Source organism: Arvicanthis niloticus, chromosome 23, assembly GCF_011762505.2.
Source record: "Arvicanthis niloticus isolate mArvNil1 chromosome 23, mArvNil1.pat.X, whole genome shotgun sequence".
NCBI classification, from domain to species: Eukaryota; Metazoa; Chordata; class Mammalia; order Rodentia; family Muridae; genus Arvicanthis; species Arvicanthis niloticus.
The window spans coordinates 2,764,429-2,791,784 of NC_133430.1; the positions used below are offsets into that span (position 1 = coordinate 2,764,429).

Below are 27,356 nucleotides of genomic sequence, written 5' to 3' on the forward strand. Positions count from 1 at the left end.
GGTTATAAAATAGATATTATAAAATATAAAATAGATTATAAAATAGATATTTGGAATAAGGGGCTATCTCCAGGAAGTACCATGGCAGCGGGCTGTGTGCCTCTGAGGGCTGCTGGCTTGAATCTCAGGAGTAACTGTAACTAGCATGGCAGAAAGGTGAGACTGAAGTCAATGAGGAGATTTCTCCTGCTAAATCTGTCCTAGCATGTTATATCTGCTATCTTAGAAAACCTGTACATGGTAGACTAACCAATGCTATGTCAGAGGATATGGAGCCATGAGGTAGACTGTCTACCATGAAGTAGGCTGTGGTAGACATTAATTACCTGTGTGGCAGCATAGAACATGGAGCCACAAGGTAAGAAGAAAGATTACTCAGAAGCCATCACTGAAGAATAGAAGCAAATACTTAGGATGGTAAATGCACAGGCTACCAGAGAGAAAGCCTGGATTCCTTGGTAGAAGGAAAGTGTTGGAGGCCAGAGCCTGTGAGGTAGAGTAGAGTGGGTCATTAGGAGAATGAGAACACAGCTGTCCAACCTCTCCACTCCTGTATGAGCAGCTGCATTCTGAGCAGGCCACTGTAGAGCAGATGCTCAGGCTCAGGGTGGGGTATGAGAGTGTGGGTCTTATGAAAGAAGCCAAGAAAAGCTCGGAAGGTGCTTGAGAACCAAGGCCTATCATGATCAATGGGATTGGTTCACTGTACATCCTTACTTCCCTGGAGTTGCTGGAAGCCATACTGCAGTAAGGGATGGGGTATTCAGCAATCAAGCATGTGAATCACACTGTGTCCTCCCGTGTAAAGCAGGGCCTTATTACCTACCTGATGACCATTCTTGAGTGGTTTATACACTCAATACACAGTTTCTAAGTTTTCTGAAACTGGGCCATACCAGTGAGTGCTGCCTCAATGTGAGTGGCCACCAATTCAATTCTCAATGGCTGGGTGCCACCATTTCTCCCCAAAGAAGAAACCAAACTGGAAACAGCCCAGCACATGAACTCTTCCCCAGCTAGAGGCAGACACTAACATCTAAGTGCCCACTGTCCAGTCTCTACACCACACCGTTCTCCCTGCCCAAGACATTTGGCTTCTTTCTTCCTTCCACTTCACTGGCTGTTAAAGAAACAGCAAATAATCAGAGTGTCTTCAGCTGTCACCTGCTCTGCTAATCCAGCAGGGCCTCAAGAACACACAGAGAAGAGTGACATTTGTCAGGCTCTTAGAATGTCCTTTGAGAAGTTTCTATCAGTTATAGACTCTCACACTCTGCTGTCAATAACTAAGATGCCCCAGGCACTCAAGCCCTCTTAAGAGCTACCCAGAAGCCCAGGTCTCTGAGAACAGCCACCAATTAAGCAGCTCCTGACTCCAGGAGCCAAAGACCTGGTTGCAGAATCAGAGCTTCCCCAAAGAAGCTTCGAGTCTCTAAGTGGCTAAGGTTCCACAAGGATAAGCCAATGTATAGCAGGAAATACTTACAAACAAGCATTCCTTAATACTTAATTAACTTTAATGGCAAGTGCTATGAAATCTGAATTCCCAACACAAGAGCACAGATTGGCTTTGGTCCACGCTGATTTATGAGTGGCTACATGCAGCTCCCAGGAGGAACCTTGACCACTGTTACATATGCACTTCATTACACTGTCACTCGGTCAAGAGGGCAGCCACCAGCAAGCATGGAGAAGACATAGTATCTGGTAGCAACGACACCAAAGAGTCCGATAGCATCAAGTCACTTCAAGGACAGATTCATAGTTCTGAGCCTTTGTTTAAACACACATGTTTAAATAACAAAGACACTGAATTCTCAAGGAAAGAATAATTTCCCATTTTCAGTAATTTAAGTCTTATACATCATCATCTTTCCAAACAGAGTTTTCTGTTTGGTTTGTGATAGATTTTTCTTGGGGAAGATACAAAACTATGATTTCAAAGGTATAACATAAACAGTCACACTTGCCTACACCATTAATCAGAATCAATACACATTGGGAGCACTGATCTCCCACCAGATGAGCCAGCAAGATGCTACTTGGATTAACCACACAATGAGCCAAACCTATGATCCTGCATTTCACCAGTCGGCCAGCACTGAGACTCCCAGTGTGAGGGCATCTCTTATGAAGATACTCCTCAACCTACTCACCGGCCTGATTCCACTTTGAAGGATTGTCAGTCCAGTTGCCTTCTCCAGCTGGTCTTTGTTGTCAACTGTGAGAAGAAAAAAATCAAAAGAAGTTCAGCACAGAGAAGGGTGGGATATCTGAGAGTGTTCTCTGCTGACAAATTCCCCCAAACAACTGTTTGGGCATCCTGACTTCACGGAGATGCTATGTTGAGCAACAGGTGGGAAACGAACATGCAGAACCCCATGTCCCACTCAGTAGCTTGTCTGCATCAGCAAAGCACCTTGTGTACTTTCTGTATCATCTTTGAAGGCATGACATGCTAGGCAATCTCCAGTTATTGAGGATTTGATGGGAAATTGTATGTGAACACACTCTGCAAACTCTAAGTTCTTATTTTAAAATAGTGTGATGTTATGTATATGTCTACGTATATGCCCACTGAAAATTAACATTTTGTTACTAGCACTGAATACACTTGGAAAAAGCTGCCTGTGTGCTTACATCACAGAATCCAGGCCTTACTTCACTCCCTTTTAATCCATGTTCACATCAGAAACATCCTACGATAGTTTTGTTCCAATAAAAGCCCTTCCTCATGTGCTCTCAACTTCATATGAGGAAGACCTTCAGAGAACAAACTCAATATATTTGATATCATGCCAGGCAGAATGAGCTCGAGAAACAATTAGCAGATGCAAATGAAGTCTTAGCCATTGCAATGCCAGGTCAGCAGACACAGCTGCCCCCACTTCCCAGAGAGGAAGAGTGTCATGCGGCAATTGACCTTGGCTTATGATTCGGTGGACATGGTCTTTTGGATAAATCTCCTGTCATTTTGGAAATAAAAACCAGAAGAAATGAAAAGCTAGAATTTTATTGAAAACCCTGTGAATGGAGAGAGCACTGCAATTGTGGTGAATACCCCCAATGAGATAGAAAGAAGGAATCAGCTGTGATCACCTGCATGGATCTTGGCTAACAGAATTACGTCTTTGAGAGGTATACAAATATTTCATTAAAGCCTACCTCCTTTCTCTACCTCCAGGGACTTCCGTTGTCTTATAGAAAAAACTCCCCCTTTAACAAATGGACATTAGTTTGTACACATAGGCAATCCCTTGTATTGAAAGAGTGAAGTGGACATAAAGGAGTCCAGGGTAGGGTTGGGGAGCTTTAGGACCTCTTCAGATGATGTGGGGTGAAGGCAAGTGACCGCACGGTTTTAGACCTTGGATGGCAAGAGCCTGTTCCTTGAGGCATAAAGTGATTGGTTTTCAAGTCTCTTGTATTGCCTGGTGGCTATTTGAAGTGGGCTAACAGCAACTTTAAACAGGCTGACCAAGGTTCTAAAGATGGAATTTGTAAACACTTCAGTTCTTTCTAGAGAGCAGAGATTTCAGACTTAGAGATTTTTTTTTTTCATGGAAAGCAGCCAGCAAGGTCACATGACTAAGCTGAATGATCTAACCTGTGGTCATGTGGTCAGCTAGATCTTCCTAGAAGGCAGGTGAGTATCTTAGAGACTGGTGGGCAGCGTCTCTTTGGCTCCATAGTGTCGCCTTGGCGTGGAAAGGTAGCACAGAGCTCTCTGGGTGGCTGCTTCAGGGAAAGTATAGTTACAGAAGCAGCCCAGCCTGAGGAGACAATTCTTCCAAACTTCTAGAGGGAGCTAGCTGAAAGGCCACCGCTGGGAAGCTTGTAAGGCTGCAAGAAGTGGATCGCCATCACTGCTGAGGCCTGGAGACATTGTCCCTTCCCCCTGAGGGACCAGCCACAGGCCAGTATAGTATAGCATAGAGTTTATTCAGGGCATGGGGAGGGGAGTTAAGAGGGTAGTAGAGGCAGAGAAAGGCAGAGAGAGAGAGAGAGAGAGAGAGAGAGAGAGAGAGAGAGAGAGAGAGAAGAAGAAGAAGAAGAAGAAGAAGAAGAGGAGGAGGAGGAGGAGGAGGAGGAGGAGGAGGAGGAGGAGGAGGAGGAGGAGGAAGAGGAAGAGGAGGAAGAAGAGGAAGAAGAGGAAGAAGAGGAAGAAGAGGAAGAAGAGGAAGAAGAGGAAGAAGAGGAAGAAGAGGAAGAAGAGGAAGAAGAGGAAGAAGAGGAAGAAGAGGAAGAAGAAAGAGTAGAGTAGAGGTCAGCTATGAGCACATAGAGGGTGTGGGGGAAGGGAATGGGGAAAGGGGACAGAGAAGGGGCAAGAAGGCAAGAGAGCAAGAGAATGAGGAGGGGGCAAGCAGCCCCCTTTATAGTGGGTCGGGCCTGCCTGGCTGTTGCCAGGTAACTATGGGGTGGAACTTAGAATGCTAACACCTATATCCCTGATAAGTTTTAACATGCAGAGACAAACCTACATATGGTCAGAGAAATGTTAAGCATCAGAAGGAAAGGTAAGTCCTAAAAGACATATAAGGCTGAGCCTTCCTGATAACTCAGCCAAAGAAGAAAGGAAGGAAGGGACCTGAGATGTAAAAACTGTTCTCTGTGTTCAGTCACAATGCCCACTATTCTGGGCTCATCTCTGGCTCTTCAAAGCCATAAAACAAAACTGCCTTGCTTTCTACTCTGAGTCTTCAGTGCTTTGATTATGAAGTGAGGGTCAAGGTTTCTCATACCTCGAATCTAAGTTAGGGAACCCTGAGCATCAGTCTGTAGTCCCTAACATGCTGCTCCCCCTACAGTGCTTCACTCTCCTCAGTGTTTGCTCTGTGAATGGCTGTGAGGATTCTGTGGGGACACAGGCTTAGCACCAGTGGATAACAATCTCTTCTTACCCAGTCTATGCGCAGCTAGGGAAGAATGCCTGTATCTGGTCAATTTGCTCTGAAGTGTTCCTAGGCTCTTTACCCAGAATGCACCAGGGTGGCTGCCTATCCATGGGTAAACCTTCTTTGTTTCCACATGAAAGGCCAAGCAAGCAAATAGAAAGGTCAGGACAGTAGGTGCAAAACAGATCCCATGGGAGGGACCTGCCTCCATCTTCTGCTGGGTTCCTGTGGTTTTGGTTCTCATCGTTCTGCTCAGCAGTCTCCCTATTTAGACATTTGAATGAATCTCCTTTTCCTCCAGGGCACCAGGAACAGTTAAGTGTCTTGATTGCGTAATGGGTAAACGTGGCTGTGGCATCAGCTCTGGGCCCTGGGTGGGAGAGGCTTCACTGAGAGCACGGATGACCACAGTGGCCACGCCCCCTATGTGTTTAGTCATCCATACCATGATCTGTGTTCACACCAAGCATCAGAGTCCAACTCTCTAGCTCCCTCAGGAAGCATCGTTGTCATCAGGAAGTCCGTGGTGGCTGAAAAGGTGGCAGGTGAGCAGGATTTAGAAGGACAGCCATGTTCCAGAAGCTTTATGGCTGTACTTCCCCCAGAGAAATCCCTTCTGTCTCCTGTCTCCTCTGTCCCGGCTCTGCGGAGGAACGGATACTCGGGGACCTAAGCTCTTTTGTGATTTGTGTCCTGTCTCTGGCTTCAGTTCTCCGGCCAAGCTTGGTGCTTCTCATTTTGCTTCCCTGTGCTGTGCCTTGGAAGCCTCTTAAGGGTGTAGACAATAGAGGCTGGGCGATTTTGCCTTGTTCCTTGTTATCCTTATGTTAAAAAATTTATCTTAAGCCCCCAAGCCTTTCTGTTTGTTTACCTTTGTAAAATCTTTCTTATTAAAACATTTCTAATTATTTTTAATTATTAACTTACTCATTTAGTGAAGGGGGGGTGGGTTCTCTTGCCGTGGTCAGAGCACAACCTAGCTTGATTTCTTTCCCACTGCCCGATTCTTGGGGATGTCTTGCTTAGCCACATGCTCAAATTTCAGCTGAATTCTTGTTTTTTGTTAAGCTTTGGACTTGGAGCTACCATGCATGATGAGAGCCGACCAGTGAGCCAGCACAGCATGGGGACAACGGAAAAAACCGTTTTCACTGAGGCAAACAGCAAAGCAGAAAGCCCATTTTTTATCTTCATGCGAGACAAAAAAGGGTTTCCAAACACTAAAAAGAAGTCCTTTAAAATTAAATTCACTAGATGAAGGATATGCAAATTACCTGAAGAAGCGGAACCCTGTAATGTTCTCAAAATTCTGCAATAGCCTATTTAATTAGTATTTTAATTTATCAGAATAATTCTTTGCACTTGACAATTTATGCAGCATTCCATATAATTAAGCACGTAGCGACAGTGGAGTAATTTTGCCTCTTCTCTTTCTCCCTGATATTTTAACCTGAAAGAATGTGCAGAAGTCTCTTCTGTAATCTGAATTACAATGGGGACAACTTAATGGAGTCCCTCTGCTGGCAAGCTGAGCGGGAAGGGCTGCCTACTTGAAGTGCTACCCAGGGAGCTGACTCCCTGTGGACAGTGACCTTGTCCCTGTGGAAGGGTCTCTTGGTGGGACTCCCCACTATTCATATCCCTACACCTAGAAATCTCAGAAGGTTGTGTGGGCAGAACCTCTACGATCTAGATGCCGTACCTCTTTCCTGATAATTAGTCTTTCTGACAAGTCTTGGGTTCTCTAAGCACTGGTGTGTGTGTGTGTGTGTGTGTGTGTGTGTGTGTTGGATATATACATGGCATAACATGTAAGTACCATGTATGTGTGATAAGTGGTGCCAAAGTGTGTAAATAGTATTGTGTAACATATTTGAGTGGTCTGTGTATGTATGCTGTTTGGTGTGTGTATGTGCCTGCATGTGTGCATGTGTGTGTGTGTGCGTGTGCATGTGTGTGTGTGTGTGTGTGTGTGTGTGTGTGTGTGTGAAGGAGGCTGGCTTTCTCTCAGGTCTGGCCTGTTGACACATTTTTAGATAGCTGAGGTTAGACCCAAAACCCACTCCAAAATAGTGTGGTGGCCTCCAGGACACTGTGTGGCTAGGCTAGAATAGGGCAGTGGGAGTTGTTACAGCTCAATCACCCTGGCCTTGATGGGCCCACGGGTCATTCTGCCACCTTCCTGGAGCTCAGAGGCCACCTCTGTGAGATGGGCTGATGGAGTCCTGGAGATGAGACATTTTACTACAAACCAAGTTCAATATTTCACATCAGCTGCCTTCCTGGAACTGTGTGAACAGCTCCTGTTTAAAACTCAGACCTGGACCAATACTCTGTAGGAAGTGGGCTGAGACAGGGTAGTGTTATAGGAGGTGAGCCATGAAGGGATACTCAGGACCACAGTCAGACATTGACTTATTGGTCTCCACAGCTACCTCTGCCTGGATGCCCAACAGCTCAACCCAAACCCTTGACCTCACCTGCTTCTTCTGAGGCTCTCTGTGACCAGCTACAATGGGCACACTTCCATTCTTCCAACATCTGTTCTTCCTGGGTGTCCCCAGCTTCCAGCTGCTCAGCCTTGGGCCGTATTAGTTCCCTCTTTGGATTCCTACCATCTATCCCATTGGCCAGTTTTGGAGTTCTACCAGCCACGTGTACCAAATCCACGTGTACTGAATCCAGCTGCATCTCTCCACCCCTGCTCTCCCTTCCAGGCCCCACATACTCTGGTGGTGATCCGTAATAGAGCCTGAACACTACAAGCTCTCAGGTAGCAGAAGGGACAAATGAATGGACACATCAACTCTCAAGCCAAAGAATGTGGAGGGTCAAGGGATCTCTGCAAGCACATCACTGTCACAGCTGTCTAGGAGTCTGTTGTGTTCCTCGCCTGCATCCCTGGTTCTGGAAGCGCTCATGCAGAGCTCACATTCACTGCACATAGTTTGCAGGTCAGCTGCCTGTTTCCCTCAGACAAGACTGGGTCTCTGTGTGTCCTGCTTCCTCTACACACACCTATGACAGAGCTTAATGATAAATCAATGTTTGATAGACTGATCTTGGCAATGGGATCGTTTCCCTCCCTTACTGAAAGACTCATCGAAGCAGGTCATGGTGGCTTCTCTGGGCATACCTTCCTGTGCTATGGGGCTGTGGGTAAGTGCACGCAGCACCAAGGAGCTGTCATGGTGAGTGTGTGTGAGCACCGAGCAGGTAGCACAGGCAGCCTGGAAGCTTGGGGGAGAGGACTAATGCTATGCTCCTGGTGGGACAAGGTGAGATATATATGATTTTCTTATACTGGCCAGAATGACACACAGTTTAAAACCTTATGAATCTCTGGAGTTTTCCATTGAATATATCAGATGCGTGTTAACAGTGGGTAACCAAAGCCACCATGGAGACTGAAAGCACAGTTGAGGGGGACTATTGCACCAAACACATGTTCATTTTCATACATGTCAGTCTAGACACAGCAAGCTTGAATCCCATTAGTGATCAGTTGGATAGGATGCCAGAATCATATGCTTCTATTTTTATACAAATTCTGATACTGACTAAAATTTCACTGATTTTTTTAAAAAAGATACAAATGCAGCTTTATTTAAACATTTTATTGAAACTTTGATATCAATTATGCTTTGTCTTGTGATCTGAATAGTGCAATTAAATAAAATAACTTTTTTGAATATATAATTTTTACCTGCTTTTGTTCCAGATGTACAGTTATAGCTGGATCGCATCTAAGTACATACATCAAATTCACAAAAATTTCTGATAATTCAATAATTTGTAAGAGAGAGAGAGAGAGGAGACTATGCACCTACAAATAAAACACACTGACACTGGTGTTACTCATTTCTTTAACTTCTTCTTTATCCAAACTCTGCCTACCCTGAGAGAAACCAGCTTTAATTTGGCTGGCTGGGGGTAAAACTGTAACTTTATATTTTGTTTTGTTTTGTTTTGAGACAAGGTCCTTCCTATGTTGCCTTACCTAACCTAAATCTCTCTAGTTAGACCAGGCTGGCCCCCAATTCATAGAAACCAGCATGTCTCTTCCACCTGAGTGTCCCCCTTTTAAAGTGATTGTCAGCATAGCTTCTTAAGCTGTGGCTCTCAGTCTCAGATGGGGGGGTCACATAACTAAGTGTGACAATTATACAAATCTGGCAACAGTAGAAGACATTACAACATGCAAAACACTAAAACTATCTCAAGATTATACACATAATGAATCTGAGTCATATGTATAACCCGGTAACACTTACCAGTCTTGCATCACATAACAACTCCATCACAGTTTTGTTTCTGAACACACATGCATATGTTGCACAGTGCATGGTACCATGCCACACAGCAGCACCGAAGTGGCCCGAAACACCTCGGTTCAGACTGGAGATCTCTGTGTATTATGAACTGCAGGGCTTTTGTTCTAGATGTAATTTTCTCCTATTTATAGAACCATCATGGCTTAATTATGGAAAACAGAGGCTTTTGGTATTTTCCTACTGTCATTCCTCAGTACGTTAGTATCAAATTAATACATCTTTGGGTTGGATTGTGTGAGAATGTTTGACTTTAAAAATTGCTGTTTGATGGCCTGCCTAGCAAGATATGCCTACTGGTGCAAAGAATGGGATTAGCCAACCACTTTTAAAATGGCACTTAAGGCCTGCTCCTCCTCGAGACAGAATCCATTCATACCTGAGCTGTCAATAACATTAAGAACCTGTAGCTGGAGAGGGCATGAGCCCTAGGGGAAAATATGTTAAATAGTCATAGCAGTCAAATGGCTCCTAACGACTGACTGCTCTACCTATCGATCAGTGCATCACCCAACCATCATCCGAGAAGCTTTTTCTTAAGCTATATTGCAACTCACACAGAGATCCACAGAGAGGACTTCAGAGCCCTCAGCCCTAAATGTGATATAAAAAGATACAGACGATCCTAAGAACTAGAGGTGATAGATAATGTCAAAGAAACTGTTTTCCAGACCCAACAGGGCAAGCGCACGTATAAACTCACAACAACTCTGATAGCATGCCCAAGACCTACACAAGTGCTAGCCAGAGAGAACCCTCGCACGGAAAGAGGTGGAAGGCATGCAGTTCCTCCCTTCGCTGAGGTGCCATTGGCATTTTATTACTTCTGGGAGAAGAAGAGTCTGTTTTCTTCAGTGGTGTGACATTCTGTATGCCATTCACACTGTGGGGAGGCCTCACACCCAGGGATAGTCCCTCAGCATAGACTGGACTCAATCTAGGTAGGAGAGGTGGAGATACGAAGTTGGGTGGGAAGGGAGGTAGAGCAGGGGACTGAATATAAACTAAATACATCGAATAAAATTCTCAAAAAGCTAATAAAAGCATTGATTAAAATGCTTTGTGAGTCATTGGCTTGAGCTTCAGGACAAGGAATTCAATGAATTTGGGTTTGAGATTAGGATATAACATCCAACATTTTATGAAATCGCCCTCAACCCTCTTCTGCCTTTTGATTAGAACATAAAAATACCGACCAACTCTGAGAAACATCGAAGAGGTTCTGTGTTCTCAGGCATCAAATATTCAACTGGGACTTAATTATCTCTGTAAAAATAAACTCATGCGTACATATCGCTCACGTGTGGGTTTGCTTTTGTTTTTATCTGAATGGCAAAATGAGATGTATCGCAAATAATAGCTTCAAAATGGATCTCTTCATGATTTGTTATCAGTACGTGGTTGGTTTTCATACCTATTTTATGTTACTGACACGTGGGGGAGATGCTAAAGTTCCTTTAGGTGAAAAGATGTTGTCCGTAGAGACAGTTCAGGAAGTTCCGAGCTCTAGGACACATGGATGGATCTGTGGCCTAGCAGGGACTGCAGACCTTAGCTGTTACACCACCATCCTATGTTACTGATACCAGAGGTAGGATGACTTTCTCTGAGCTCACCACATGAGGACTCCTACACAAGAGTCTTGTAACTCTCTTCTGATGTTGCCCTCCAGCTCTGGTTCAGGGTCACTGCGGCCAGTCCCTTCCCAGGGTCCACATGGTGGAAAAATCTCATTGTGAGCAGCAAACCAAGGCAGAGTTGGCCATTGAAACAGCAGGAGCAGTGGTGGCACTCATCCATATGGGCCTGAGATGTGCCCAGCATCCAGAGTGTTTCTGCACTGTGTTGTGATTTCATGATGAGTAACATCACAAAATACAAGGAAGGTTTGATGCCAATGGCCTTCCATCAAGTCATTTGAAAGTAGCAGGATGTCACAATGCCTAGATGCTCAATTTTTTCAAGTGTTAGAACTAAAATACCCCAGGACATAACTTTTCCCTACAATTACTTATAGAAACCAGAGATACCGTTTTAGTCCTGCCCTATAGAAAAGGAAGAGAAGTGAGATGTCTTTTTCCTTCCTGAACTATCCAACTATCAATTTATGTTATAGACCTGGCTTATTTCTCAAGGACTTATATATTAGAAGTTTGAAAATATTAAGAATGGGTAGGACTGTTAAGAGGAGGGGGTCACTAATGGTTCATCTCTAGGAGGGAATTAAAGTGGTTCCGCCAGGATCTGGTTAGTTCTGTAGAAAGATGTTAGATGGTAATATCTGAATTCTGCCTTACCACATGATTGGCCCCTCTCCAGGGCTGCCCTTATGATGTCGTCTCCCTGGGATCCTTACAGAGCCTGTGTCCAACTGTTTAGACCAACATCTGTTAGCTACATAGTTCTCTTACCTAGCCTTAGGTATTTTGTTTAGACAATCAAAAAGTGGTCAACACAGCTTTTCTGAGTATTCCCTTGTGTTTTAACAGTAAAGAGGTCACTTGTAAGTGATGGCAGGGCTTCCTTCTTTTCTAAGATTTCCTTACGGAAGTTGTACTAAATGGAGTTGCTGGTATTGAACCCTAACAGCAACAAGAATAAAGCTGAGATGTTAGGAAAAGGGGAACCGTTGAATACATGTGCTCAAAGACAAGAGCGATGAGGAGGTCACGGAGGATGGATCTCATGTACACATGGTGCCAACAGTCACCAGTAGGTCATGGAGAATGGATCTTGTATATTCAAGGTTGCAAGATGGGGGTCATGAAAGACGGATCTCATGTACATACAATGACAAGAGCTACCAGGAGTTCATAAAGGATGGTCTTCTGTGTGTATCTAAGACTTTGGTGAACTTAAACATGTTATGTTCATAAAAAAGTACTTCTGCCAGGATATCTGTCAGTAGCTACCTGTGTAAGACCTTACCACCACCATCATAGCCAAGAATAGTAGTCAAGTACAATTGTTTCAAAACAACTTTGGTAACCCTGCCTCTCTGCATCAACTCTGAATATGACTGGGCATTCCCCAGTGCAACGTTCTATGCCCTTATGAACTCATTTTTGTTGGTGGAAGCAGTTTTCTACTTTAAGCTAACAAATGTACACACACATATTTATGCATGCACACATGAGGGTGCACACACACACATACACACACACACACACGTCTCTTGTCATCAATGTGTGAGATGCATTCTGAGAAATATATCACTGTGTGATTTTGCAACTGTTGAAAAGTAACAAGAAACACTTCCAAGATACAGTCTATGAAGCTAAACCACCCCATGAGCTCTCGCTACTATCAAGAGCTGTCCAGACTCCTGCCAGGACTGATAAACACTGCACAATGATTTATCTTAAAGTCCTTTTTGTATTAAGTAAATCCTTAATAATGTAAGAGTTCAATACAGCGAGCATGCAGCGTGTCACACGGTCATGTGTCTTCACTATGCAGTGTTTTGTGTTTGACTTTCATAGAACTGGACTGCCCATACAGTGAGTCTGGAGACTTGACTATCTCCACTTGAACAATGCCATGCTGCTGTGTGATGCTGGCCTCAGAACAGCACTTCTCTAAACAGGACTCCCAGAGCACCCTTTTTTGACACCAATATAGCACTGCAAACCTATGTGTATATGTGTTTGTCTACGTGTGTGTGCACCTTGTGCACATGTGGAAGGGGGTCAGAGTGTGACATTAGGAATCTTCCTCTATTTCCTCACACCTTATTTCTTGAACTAGGTTCTCTCACTGGATCTGGACATCAGTGACTTGGGTCTAGGGAGGTCCTAGCTCTGCCTCCTTAGTGCTGGGGTTACAGATACATGCTACCATGCCAGTGGGAGCTGGTGATCCAAGGTTCTCATCTCCCAGTATTTTAATTGCAGCCTTTGTTCACACACACTTATTATTATTTTTAATTATATTTACACTTATTTCTAGCACCCCAGATTGTCCTTTGGAATGAAAACTTAAAATGTTTATTTCCCTTGTCAGCTGTGGTTCTGGAGACCTTGGAAATCCTGTCTGATCAACTCTGCTGGAGCCAATATTCAAGATTTAAAAATGTAGATGGCCTAGACATTGTGCCTTCATGCTCCTGAGTCAGACCCTCTCCTGCCAGCAAGTTCTCAGTTTCCGATTGGTGTGGACCTGCCTGACACCAAGCCTCTTCACACACTTCCCACTCCTCAAACCTCTGCGTGCAGGTTCACTATTTCTTTTTATCTTGTTTTGGCCCCCAAGACAATGCTCTTTTATTATGCATACTTCGTTAGACACATTCACACACTTACATTCTCTTTGCTCATTATTACTTCTGCATCCAGGATCTTCCTGTGGCCTGCGATAAATACTCTCACATGAATCTAAATTAACCTGAACGGGGCTCCAAGGAGACAAACCCATCTGTCTGAAAGCATCTTTGTTTAACTCTTGCTCTTTGTGTAACCCTTCTTATTAAAGTGCACACTCATGTGGTAGCACCTTGGCTTTGGTGTTGGTTTGTCCCCCAAGACCTACACGCTGAAAGTCTGATCCCCAGTGTAGAGTGCTAGGTGGTAGAATCTAATGCCAGGTCTTCTGATGAAGGAATCAGAGCCATTTCCATGACAAGACATGTTACAAAAGAACAACCCTGGCCGCAGATCCCCCACCTCCTGCCTCACTGTCATCTCTCTACTAAATCCACAACTGTGAAGCTGTTGCCCTAAGCCCTCCCTAGAAGCCAAGCATATGGTGTTGCAAAACTGTCAGCTAAATAAACCTCTTTTCTTTACAAGTTACCTAGACTCCAGTCTTGTGTTACAGGGATAAGAAATTGGTGCACAGTGGTGGTTTAGGGTGGTGGTTCTTTTCCCCTCAACAATAGGTAGGGTAGTATGTCCTGGCTTCTTTTCCAGTTTGGGCTATTAAGTGCAGGGGGAGGTTCTGTTTCCCTGATTGGTTCTTGATTTGGTCAATAAAAAGGTGGAAGCCAATTGCTGGGTGAAGGGTAAAGGTGGGACTTCCAGGTTCCAGGGGGAGGAAGAGCAGATGTAGGGAGAGTGAAGGGAGCTTTTCGGGGCAGGCTTTGGAATGAGAAGAAACAACCCTGTAAGGTCTTGGGGCAGCCAGGACCAGCACGGCCCCCAACGCAAACCCCTCTGCCACCAGTGGATGACTGATATAAGCTAGCAGATAAGGTTAGGGCAAGAGATTTCTGTGCCCAGCAATTGTGTTATCTGGCTAGTTTTAAAATAATAAAGCTGTCTAGTGTTTTTCTTCTGCGGAGCTAAGGTGGGCAGGAGAAAGACAGAACGAACACAGGGCTGTTGATGGTGGCTTGGGAAGCTAGCCGGGAGGAAGAGGTAGCCCGTGGAGCGCAGACAGCATCGTCAAATTTCCAGGTTGGGGGACGTTGCCTTCATTGATCCTGGACTAAGCCAGATGGAACAACCGGAACAGGGAGAGGTCGGAGCACAGGACGAGCTTCCAGGAAAGGCACCAGCTGGCTATGGCCGGAGCTAAGTCAGGAGTGAGACTGGAGGCGGTAGCTGATCTCTGAGCTAAGCTGGGAGCACCAGCCAAGCTCCAGGGAGAGCAGGTAGGGCGTTTTTAAAATTACACGCAACAGTTGAGCATCAGCAAGAGTTGAGCTGTCTTTTTTTTCCCCCTGTCTATCTTCTCTGGTTGCTTCTAAGATGCCCACTGTCTCTGATGCTTTGCTGCCACATAAAGCCCAAGTCCCAGATGTTGGCACCAGAACAAACGTGCACTGATGGCAGTTCCCTTTAGACCATGTTTCAGGAATCCAGATGCAGGCTTCCACTCTGGAAGCAGATGACTGGGGCTTATACCAGTGGTAGAAAAATCTGTATCTGCAGCATCTTTATATATGCCTGTGGACTACAACTTTATTCATATCACCCATGAAAAGTATGCAGGGTTTTCAGCCATCTTCTGGTGTCTTGACCTCTCTGTGATGCTTTCACCTCTCTGTCTCCGTGTGGGTGTCTTCTGGAGGATCCCACCAACTCCGTGTCTGAAAGCAACAACACTTAGGATTTTCACTTGTCTCCTATACTTCCCTCTGAATTCTGCTCATGGTACCTTGGTGCATTTCAAGATTTATTTTGGTATGGACTTATGTAACTTGGAATTTTACCTGTTGAGATTCTCTTGACGCCAGAAGAAAAGGGGGGATCCTACAGAGTACATGCATTTCCATCTTCTGGGAGACTAGAGGTTCTTTCCCTATTGGGACTTTGTAACTTAATTCGGTGCTTAAGATGTTATAGATGACTCTGGTGAAGTTCTGTCTTGGATGTGGCCACCCCCATGAGCACCCTCCTTCAACACAATTACAATATTGAATGCAGACACTTTCCCTCCAGGTCTCAAGGGAACTGCTGTCAGTGCATGTTTGTTCTGGTGCCAACACCTGGGACTTGGGCTTTATGTGGCAGTCCTCTGCTATCCCTCCTGTGGTCAGCAGGCATAGCACTTGCTTTCTACTCCCCCCAGAGCTTACAAGGTCATCAGAGCATAAGTTTAGGAAAATACTCTTAGGATGAAAGTCAACATCAAACATCCTCTTATGTCTCTGGGCTTCTGTTCTTTCTACACTTAGGGTCTTGAATAATCTGTAGTTGTTCGATAGCTAAGACGTTATTTTCTACCCAGCATTTGGAGGGCATTCTGACTAAGGGGCAGGATCAGTATCTATTTCTTCCAATAAACTGATGGGAACTAGGAACCTTGGTCATTTTCTAAGGTGTTTCTATGCTGTCCCCACTCTGCTGAGCTTTGGGCAGAACCTCATGGGAAGCTGACGACTGAATGTGACATCAACTACAGAGACAAATGAACATGCCCAGGGCATTCTGGTTCTTCTGTGCTCTTGCAACTGACTTGGTCTAGAAGAGGCCAGGGTGCCTGCTCTCACATCTGAGTGGTTGTGGGTAGGTAATGGTTTGGGTCTTTCTATCTTTCCTATAAACTCACCCCAGTCCCTGTAGAGAGGAAATGTCCACAGAGCCTTACCTGAGGCTCACACAAAAATAGACCCCAGGTCCAGTTCAGTGGCTGTCCATATGACAAGTGCTGCCTCAGTTCCTTTCAGTCACAGGACAACTGGGAGAACAGAGTGAAAGCTGCCACTCAAGATGCTTGGAAAATACCCCCAGGAACTGCTACATGTGTGTTCTGAGGGGACATGGTCTTGTCTTCTGTAGAGCATGGATCGACTCCTTAATCTGACTAGCTGGCTCAGGTTTCTTCTCACTCCCACTTCCAGCCCCACTGGAAGCCCTGACCAAGTCTGTTGACCTCCACCCTCACCCCTACAGCAACTACTCTGTGGTGGCTCTGGCCTCATTGTTGTATAGTTCCAAGCTTGATCTTTCAAACGCCCCCTGTAAATAGAGGCATGGGACATACAGCAGTGTACAAAGCTAGGCAAGGACTCTCTGATGCCACTCTCCTTGGAACAGAAAGGTCAATTTGTCAGCTCTTAGGCTTCAGGTTCTGCGACAGCATAAACAGCAAATAAATGAAACTTTTATATGAGGGTCTCTTGTGAATCTACGGGGAGGCGGGCGTCATGGGGAGGCAGGCGTCCGTGAGCTGCAGCTCAGCCCTTCTGTGATAATAATGACAGGCTGGTAAAAGCCAATGTCAGCTTCAATTTCTAAGTCATTTTTCAAATTATTTTAATTAGATATTGTTTCAATCTCACTTACATTAATTTAATATCTGATATCAACATTTCAGTTTTCAATTTGTTCAAATGATTTTCTTTTTCCAGTCTGCCTGGTTGCCTGGAGTAATTTAAAATACAATGTTTATCTTTAGCAATTTTCAACGCCTGGGTCCTGGGTGAACTGCTATGTTCAATAAAAGTGACGGGAAGGGAGGCCCAAGGTCCTGCCTCGTGTTTAGGAAAATGGAAATTGGTCTCCTTATCATTTATCTCTAGACATTAAAGTAAGCAGGTAGCACAAGCTGGAAGAGCATTATAAGATTCTCCTCCAATTTCGCTGTGTAATTGGCTTTTCCAATACAAATTTTAGTGAGAACTGACTAAGGCTTTTTGCATTAAAACCATCGGAATCAACAGCACACTTCATCATTGCTTTTTTTTATGGCAGTTTTCAACCATCATCCTTTGAACGTGCCCCATGCTTCTTCCTGGACATGCTGCTGCAAATGGCATTGGGTTCTGAGTTTCCAGATACTTTGGGCTGGGAAAGACACCAGAGAGGGAACAGGAAGCTATGTCAGGCACGTGGGTGATGGGGGTTATTGTGAAGAGCTCTTCCAGGACCAGAGAGAATGTCATGTTCTTGGACCTATGACTGAAGATAGAAGATGTGTGGTCTTTACTTTTTTTTTTTTTTTTTTTTGATTGGTGTGCTCTCCAAATTACTGGAGAAGACTATTAGGTGAAAATAAAACACAACTTTCATAGAAAAGATAAACAATCAAAGAAACAGAAAGAAAAGCTGGTGAGATGGTTCAATGATTTAAGACCACTGGTTGCTCTTCCAAAGGCCCTGGGCCTGGTTCTCAGCACACCCATAGTAGCTCGTAACTATCTGTGACTCCAGTTCCAGGGGATCTGACAACGTTTTCTGATCTCCTCAGGCATCAGGTACATACATGATGCACACACATATACTCAGGCAAAAAACACTTATAGTCGTAAAATAAAGTTAAAAAGTCTAAAATGCTTTAAAGAAATAGGAAGGAATCAGAGAAAATACAAAGAAAAATCAAGAAATGAAGTGTGTACGTATAATGGCAGTAAAGATGAGCAGCTTAGACTGAGGACCAGCTCTCCTGCTCTGAGTGACAGACAACAGACATATTTAAACAAGGCACTTCTCAATGATTAAAACTGAAAGAAGAGGGAAAATATCAGATGTAAAAAAAAAATGAAGGAAATCCCTTAGAATAGCATCAAGATAATGCATATTTTTTTTTAAACAAGCCATCTCTTAAGGTGAAATAAGCAAAGTAATATACCAATTTAAAAAAAGACAACATTTAGTATCCGTGAATATGTGCTAATTAATTTAATAAAATGTTAAGATTAGCAGGTTAAGACCCAGTAACTGTAAACAATATACATTCTTCCCTGTTGTCTCCTGTGACGGTGGGCACTGTGGTTACCTTCCCTGTGAAATGACTGTGCCTGTTTTACATGTGTATCCACAGGAGCCCTGGGGGGTGGGGAATCAAACTTCCTCTTCTTATTAAGGAGAAAGAGTGAGCTTGTGACTCACCTTGTAAGAAGTCGAGTCAGGATGTGTCTCCTGACTTCAGTGAGCACAGGGGAGCATAAACTTCATAAGGAAATCAGACTACATGTCCCAGGCACGTCCAGCTTTTTTGACATTACAACTTGATGTTGCCACCTACAAAGTTCATATGGAGATCCTCATGACCAGATTATAAAAACAAAAAATCCACGTGCAGTGCTTTTAGTAAGTTGTCGGTTTGGAAGCACGTGTAGCCCGTGGGCCATAGGTGGAACACATCTGAGGCAAAACCATAATAGGTCAGGTATTAAACCTCAAGGGAGGCTTTTATTGTTTCCTAAAAGTGCAAAGCCTATAGGCTATGTTCTTATGATTTACTAAATTATAAACTAACAGCTGTGAAAACCAGTCTTCAATCATCTTGCATTAAAACACTCATCTCAGTAGCTCTCACTGGAAAAGAAATAGAAATTACAACTATGGGATATTTGCAAACTAATGGACAGAAAGGAAACTTTAGGAGGTGCAACAGTGCACCTGAGACACATCCTGGCTTGACTTCTTACAGGGTGAGTCACAAGCTCACTCTCCCTCATTAGTAAGAAGGAAAACTTTGAGTCCCCATCCCCCAGAGCTCCTGTGGATAAACATGTCTGTGTACCTGAGAGCTTGCATTAAGATGGGTCAGGTGGACAACACCCATGCTGGGCTTCCAGGTGAAGAGTCAGAAGAAGGTAGAGAGCAAGACAGAAAACTTACACAAAGAATAGGAAGTAAGAAATAGGCATATACATTGAGATTACAGAAAGAAGTAGGGTGGGCTATCCCTGGAGCTCAATTTTAGTAGAAAGACATGTCAACAGTGTGTAGAAGTCTGTTATTGAACAAAGTTGGAAGTTTCCAGTCCCAAGATTACTAAAAGTCAATGAAGAAAAGGCTAGCTTCAGATAAAGTAGAACTTGGGGCGCAAGCTGGTAATGGTGTTTTTATGCCCACCTGTAAGAATTAGGAACTCAGGGGATTGGATTATAATGAAAGTATAAATTGCCAAGCTGGCCATCACCATCACCATCACCATCATCATCATCAACAACAACAAAACATAAACAGGTACAAGGAATAAATGAAAAGACTTTCAAAGCATTGTTCAGGGAGAAGATGGATTCCCTTTGACCTGCCTGTGATGTGTGAGGCTTTCTTGAATCTCAGAGGAATGAATCTTATGTGGTTTCTTGCAGGAGCAGCAGGTCTCAGAGCCTTGGTGGTGAGCACAAATGTCTGAGCTCACAGGTGACAAGGAGAAGCCTAGCTATCAGTCCATGAACTTGGCAGCACAGTACAGGCCTGAGTCCAGCATTCAGCCCTTCCTTGGCTATAGTTTGACTATCCTGTCCCTTTCTTCCTATCTTCAATGTGAAATCAGAGGCTGAAGTAGTCAAAGGGTATCAAAATGTCATCCTTGCATCTCCTCGAAGGCAAAGAACCAGCCATGGGTCTTTGAGGAAGGATATCAAGTTGTCTTTTAAATGAGCGGGTTTGTTGCTTTTTTAAAAATTTCTAAACCTTTATTTTAAACACTCTGGGAATGTATTAGTGCTACATGTATGTGTATGAGTGTAGTGGTCATCTGCTGGAGCAAGGCTCGTCTCTCAGGGTATACCTCCCTGCAGAAACTGTCTTCTCCTTACCTCATCAACAGCTCCTCAGACATTGATGAGGCTCAGGAGTGCCCCTCCAAAAAGCACATGAAATTAGGAGGGGAACATGGTAATGAATACAGGAAGAACAGAAGGAGAGGGAAAGGGGAATGGATTCGATCCAAATATATCAGAGAGAGAGAGAGAGAGAGAGAGAGAGAGAGAGAGAGAGAGAGAGAGAGAGAGAGAGAGAGGAGCATTACATAAAATACTAAAAAGAACAGCTTGGAGGCTGGAGAGATGGTTCCATGAGACAGAGTGCTGGCTATTCTTCCAAATGACCCAAGTGCATAGTAGCACACAACTATAACTCAAGTTCTAGGGGATTTAATGCCTCTTCTGACCTCTGATGGCACCAGGCACACATGTGGTACACAGACATGTATGTAGACAAAACACCCACATGTATAAAAACTAATGATGATAAGTGAATTTGACACAGAGTCAGTCTAGACAGAGTGTCCAGACCTCTCAGATTAATTGAAATCTGACCTAAAAGTAAAATGCAAGCTATCTATCTAACTGGAAGACACATGGGAGGAAATCCAGGTGTTGGCATCAGGGATGGTTTCAGACACAACACTAAAAGACCCATTCATGAAAGAAAAAATTGATTGGCAGAGCTACATTAGGATAAAAAAACATTCTTTCCTATGAAAGGACAAATGAAAAGATGAGAAGAGATACTTAGAAGATTCATATCTGAAAAGAATCTAAAACAAACACCCAGGTTTAAAAATGGGGGAAATCTGAACAGATACTTCACCACAAAACATAAGCATGGGAAAACATACCCAGTCCTACCTTATGCCAGGTGAGAAAAGCAAAGTGAAGCACAGTGAGACACCACAATCCATCCACCAGGCCAGAAGACTACAGAGAGAGAGAGAGAGAGAGAGAGAGAGAGAGAGAGAGAGAGAGAGAGAGAGACAGAGACAGAGACAGAGAGAGACAGAGAAAAAGAGAGGAAGAGAGAGAGGGAGAGAGCCAGGAGCACTGAAAAAGACTCCAAGGAATATTTGGTCACCCATCACCCTGGGAGGTGGGGTAGGGTGATAGAAATGTACAGATGCTTTGGAAAACTGCTTGGCAGTTTCTTGTGCAACCAAAGGCACTCCTACAAAACAATTTAGCATCCAGATTCTTTGGTTCCAGCCCCAAGAAGTTAAACGTTATATGCCTACAGATTATAGAAGCTTTATTTTTTAATTGCCCAAAACTAGAAGTAGCAAAAATGTACTTCAGTAAGGGAGCAGACAAACTTTGGTCTTCTGGACGGTGGGAGGTTACTTGACAGTAAGAAGAAATGAGCTGTCAAGCCATGATAAGACTCAGAGGTGGGTGCCTTAAACGCATAGTTCTAGGTGACAGAAGCTATTCTGCAAAGGTGGCAAGCTATGTGACTACAACTTGACATTCTGGGAAGGACAAGGCTGGGGAGATAGTGAAAAGATCACTGGTTGCCAAGGGCTAAGGGGAGGGAGGAGCAGACAGGAGGAGCACAGAGTGTTCCTAGGACAGTAACACCGTTCGGTATGACACTACACCGGTACACACATGCCATTAGTTATTTATAACGTCTCACAACAAATTCAACACCAAATAGGACTGCGATGTCAGTATGAACGAGTGGGCAGAATCTTCTCAGGTTCCTCAGCAATGCACATCATGAATGCAGACAGATTTAACAGGGAAGATGGTGACAGGGTGGGGGTGGGAGAGACAGGGTCCCTGGGAACTCGCTGTAACTACTGCTCATTTTTTCAGCAAAAAATAAAACTTCACTTAAAAAAAAGTAAAGCTTATTAAAAACCAAGAAAGAATTGATTTTCTGGCCGACAAGTCTGCCTGCACTCCCTGAGGCATGAAGGTACCAAGGACAACCAGATGGCTAAAGGCCAGGATAAGAACAAAATAAACAAGAGTCACAGCAATATGGAACCACCAGAGCCCAGCTATCCTATTACGGCAAGCTCTGGATATCCTAACACAGTTGAAGCACAAGAAATGACCTGAAATCTAATCTTATGAAGATGACAGTGGCCTTTAAAGGGGGAAATAGATAAATTCCTTAAAGGAACACTGAATACAGGAACATACAATCAAATAGGTGAAGGAAATGAATAAAACGGCTCAGGACCTGAAAATGGAAATAGAAGCAATAAAGAAAGCATGATGTGAGGGCATCTGGAGGTGGAAAACATAGGTAAGAGAACAGGAGCTACAGACACAGTATCACCAACAGACTACAAGACATGAAAGACAGAATCTCAATCATGGAAGATAAGATACAAGAAATCAATATATCAGTCAAAGAAAATGTTAAATCTGAAAAGTTCCTGTTGCAAAACATCCAGGAAATCTGGGACATTACGAAAAAACCAAACCTAAGAAAAATAGAAATAAAAGAAGAAGAAGATTCCTAGCGCCAAGGTCCAGAAAGTATTTTCAACTAAATCATAGAAGAAAAAAAAAATCCAACCTAAAGAATGAGATGTCTATAAACAGACAAGAAGCTTATAGAATACCAAATATATTGGACCATAAAACAAATCCTTCCACCACACAATAATCAAAACACTAAATGTATTAAATAAAGGAAAATATTAAAAGCTGCAAGGGAAAAAAGTCAAGTAACATATAAAGGCAGACCTATCAGAATTACACCAGATTTCTCAACAGAGACTCTAAAAGCCAGAAGTGTCTGGAGAGATGTTTTGAAGTTTCTAAAAGACCACATATGCCAGCCCAGGCTACTATACCCAGCAAAACTTTCAATCACCATAGATAGAGAAAACAAGATATTGTATGACAAAACCAAATTTTAACAATATCTATCCACAAATCCAACCCTACAGAAGATACTAGAAGAAAAGCCCCAACCCAAGAAGGTTAACTATACCCAAGAAAACAGGAAATAAATAATTCCACATCAGAAAACCCAAAACAAAGAAAGCACAAATATACAAATAGACATTATATATATATATGTGTGTATATATATATATATACATATATATATATATACATATATATATATAACCATCAAAATATCATCAATTAACAATCATTGGTCATTAATATTTCTCAAAATCATTGGACTCAATTCCTCAATAAAAATACATGAGCTGACAGAATGGATGCCAAAACAAGATCCTTCATTTTGCTGAATACAAACAACATACCTCAGAATAAAGGGCTAGAAAAAGATTTTCCAAGCAAACAGACCCAAGAAACAAGCTAGAGCAGGCGTTCTAATATCATCTAAGATAGGCTTTCAACAAAATTAATCAAAAAACATAAAGAAGCACACTTCATATTCATCAAAGGAAAAAATTCACAAAGCTGACATCTCAATTTTGAATATGCTTCAAACTCAAGGGCATCCACATTCATAAAAGAAACATTACTAAACCTTAAATCACACACACCAACCCTACACATTAATAATGGGATACTTTTAGCAATGGACAGGTCATCCAGGCAGAAACTAAATAAATAATGAAACTAACAGACATTATGAATCAAATGGACCTAAAAAACATCAATAGAACATTTCACCCAAACACAAATGATTATACCTTCTTCTCAGTGTGTCACAGAACATTCTCCAAAACTGACCACATACTCAGTCAACAAAGCAAGTCTCAACAAATACAAGAAAACTGAAATAACACCCTTTATCTTATCAGATAATACCATGGATTAAACCTGGACTTCAACAACAGAACAGAAAGAACAGAAAGCCTGTTCATGGAAACTGAACAACTCTCTACTCAATGATCACAGAGTCAAGGAAGAAATAAAGAAAGTAAATAAAGACTTTCTAGAATTCAATGAAAATGAAGGCACGACATACACAAACTTATGAGACACCATCAAAGTCCTGCTAAGAGGAAAGTTCATAACATTAAGTACCTGCATAAAGAAATTAGTGAGAACTAATACTAGCAACTTAACAGCACACCTAAAAGCTCTAGAAGAAAAAGCAGCAATCACACCCAAGAGGAGTAGATTTCAGGAAATAGTTAAACTCGGAGCTAAAATCAATCAATTAAAAACAAATAGAATAATACAAAGAATCAAAGAAACAAGATTTGGTTCTTTGAGAAAATCAACAAGATAGACAAACTCCTTAACCAAACCAACAAAAAGGCAGAGAGAGAGAGAGAGAGAGAGAGAGAGAGAGAGAGAGAGAGAGAGAGACAGAGAGAGAGAGACAGAGAGAGAAAGAATATGAATCCAAATTAACATAATTAGAAATAAAAAAGAGGACATAACAACAGACAACAAGGAAATTACAAGGAAATTCAAAGAATCATTAGGTCTTACTTCAAAAAACATATACTCCACAAAATTGGAAAATCTAAATGAAATGTGTTATTGTCTTGATAGAGACACCACTTACCAAAGTTAAATCAAGACCATATAAACAATTTAAATAGACCTATAACCCCTAAGGGAATAGAAGTAGTCATTAAACGTCTCCCAACCAAAAAGTAAATAAGTAAACAGAGCCCAGGGCTAGATGGTTTTAGTGCAGAATTCTGGCTTTCAAAGAAAAACTGATACCAGTACTCTTCAAACTAATCCATAAAATAGAAACAGAAGGAACATTATCAAATTCATTCTATAATGACACAGTTACCCTGATACCTAAATCAGACAAAGATTCAACAAAGAAAGAAAAATTCAGACCAATTTCCCTTATGAACATTGATGCAAAAATACTCAATAACACACTTACAAAATGAACTCAAGAACACATCAAAAACATAATACATCATGATCTAGTAGGCTTCATCCCAGGGATGTAGGGATGTTTCAACATATGGAAATATCTCAATGTAGTCCACCATATAAACAAATTGAAAGAAAGCAAACATGCTTGATAACCTCATAAGAGTCTTTGACAAAACCAACACCCCTTCATGATAAAAGTCTTGGAGAGATCATGGATACAAAGTATATACCTAAACACAATAAAAGCAGTATACAGCAAGCCAAAGCCAAATTAAATGGAGAGAAAATTAAAGCAATTCCACTAAAATCAAGGATAAAACATGGCTGTCTATTCTCTCTATCTATTCAACATAGTACTTGATGTTTTAGCTTGAGCAAAAGACAACCAAAGGAGATCAACACGGTCAAATTGGAAAGGAAGACTTCAAAGTATCGCTATTTGCAGATGATAAGAGAGTATACATAAGTGACCACAAAAGTTCTACAAGGGACTCCTAAAGCGGATAAACACCTAGAAAAAAGTGGCTGGATATAAAATCTATTTAAAAAAATACATAGCCCTCCTTTATACAAATTATAACAAGGCTGAGAAAGAATTAGGGAAACAACACCCTTCACATTAGCCACAGATAATATAACAATCTTGGTGTAACTCTAACCAAACAAGTGAAAGACCCATACGACAAGAACTTTGAGTCTTTGAAGAAAAGAACTGAAGAAGATATAAGAAGACAGAAATATTCCCCCATGCTCGTGAATTAACATAGTAAAAATGGCAATCGTACCAAAAAACAATCAACAAATACAATGCATTTCCCATTAAAATTCCAACACAATTCTTTACAGACCTTGAAAGAACAATACTCAAATGGAAAAACAAAAATCCCAGGATAGCTTAAAAAAATCCTGTACAATAAAAGATCTTCTGAGGTATCCTCATCCCTGGTTTCAAACTATACTACGGAGCAATAGTAATAAAAACCACATGGTATTGGCATAAAAACAGACAGACTGATCAATGGAACCGAATCAAAGTCCCAGAAGTAAACCCACATACCCATGGACACTTGAATGGGGAATAGCCTTTGAATGTATTGGCACAGGAGACAACTTCCTGAACAGAACACCAATATCTCAGACACTAAGCCCAATAATTAATAAATGGTACCTCATGACACTGAAAAGCTTCATGACACTGAAAAGCTTCTGTAAGGCAAATGACATTGTAAATAGGACAAAACTGGACTCTATAGGTTGGGAAGAGGTTTTCACCAACCCCACATCTGGCAGAGGGCTAATAACCAAAATATATAAAGAATTTAAAAAAATCCCTAGACATTAACAAATTAAAGACCCAATTATAAATGAGGTACAGATCTAAGTGAATTCTTGATAGAGGAATTTATAGTGGCCGAGAAGCACTTAAAGAAATGTTCAACATCCTTAGTCAACAGAGAAATGCAGATCAAAACGACTATGAGATTCCTTCTCACACCTGTCAGAATGGCTAAGATCAAAAATTCAAGTGATAGCTCATGCTGGCAAGGAAGTGGAGCAAGGGGAACACTTCTCCATTGCTGGTAGGAGTGCAAATTTGTACAACCACTTTAGAAATAAAATTGGCAGTTTCTCAGAAAATTAGGAATAGTTCTACCTCAAGGTCTAGCTGTACCACTCTTGGGCATATACTCAAAAGATGTTCCACTGTACCACAAGGACACCCGCTCAACCATGTTCTTAGCAGCTTTATTTGTAATAGCCAGAAACTGGAAACAATCCAGATGGTCTTCAACCCTCAACTGAAGAATAGATAAAGAAAATTTACACAGTGGAATATTACTCAGGTGTTAAAAGAGGATGGTATCGTGAAATCTTCAGGTGAATGGATGGAGCTTGAAAATAGCATCCTGAAGTAACCCAGGCCCAGAAAAACAAACATGGCATGTACTCACTTATAAGTGGATATTAGCCACAAAGTACAGGATATCCATGCCCCACTCCACAGACCCAAAGTAGCTTAGTAGCAAGGAGGGTCCAAGGGAAGATGCTTGAGTCTCACTGAGATGGGGGAATAGAATAGAATTCGGGGGTGGATGGAGGGAAGGAACTGGGTGGGAGAGGGGTTGAGGAGGGGCACAGGAGAAATCAAGTGTGGAGAGAAGGGGGTAAGAGAGAAGTGGAATCAGTAGAGGGGCATCGCTGGGATGAGCTGTAAACCTAAGGCAATGAAAATTCCCAGGTATCTAAGACCCCCAACAATGGGGGATATGAAACCTAAAGCAGCCATGCCCTGTAACCAGGCAAGACATACAATGGACAGACAGGGACACCAACCCAGTCACAAAACTTTCAACCTATAATTTGTCCTGCCTACAAGCTGTACAGCGATAAAAATGAAGCAGGAATTGACAGAATGGCCAACCAATGACTGGCCCAACT

General features: G+C 42.5%; 1 protein-coding gene across 1 annotated transcript in view; it reads right to left on the reverse strand.

Moving 5' to 3' along the window:
* The window catches only part of Ptprn2 (protein tyrosine phosphatase receptor type N2), a 747,342-nt gene that overhangs the window by 248,102 nt on the left and 471,884 nt on the right, over positions 1-27,356 (reverse strand). The window contains exon 12 of the mRNA XM_076920936.1: positions 2,157-2,221. Coding sequence (XP_076777051.1) covers positions 2,157-2,221 — 65 coding nt within the window. The remainder of the gene's footprint in view (positions 1-2,156; positions 2,222-27,356) is intronic.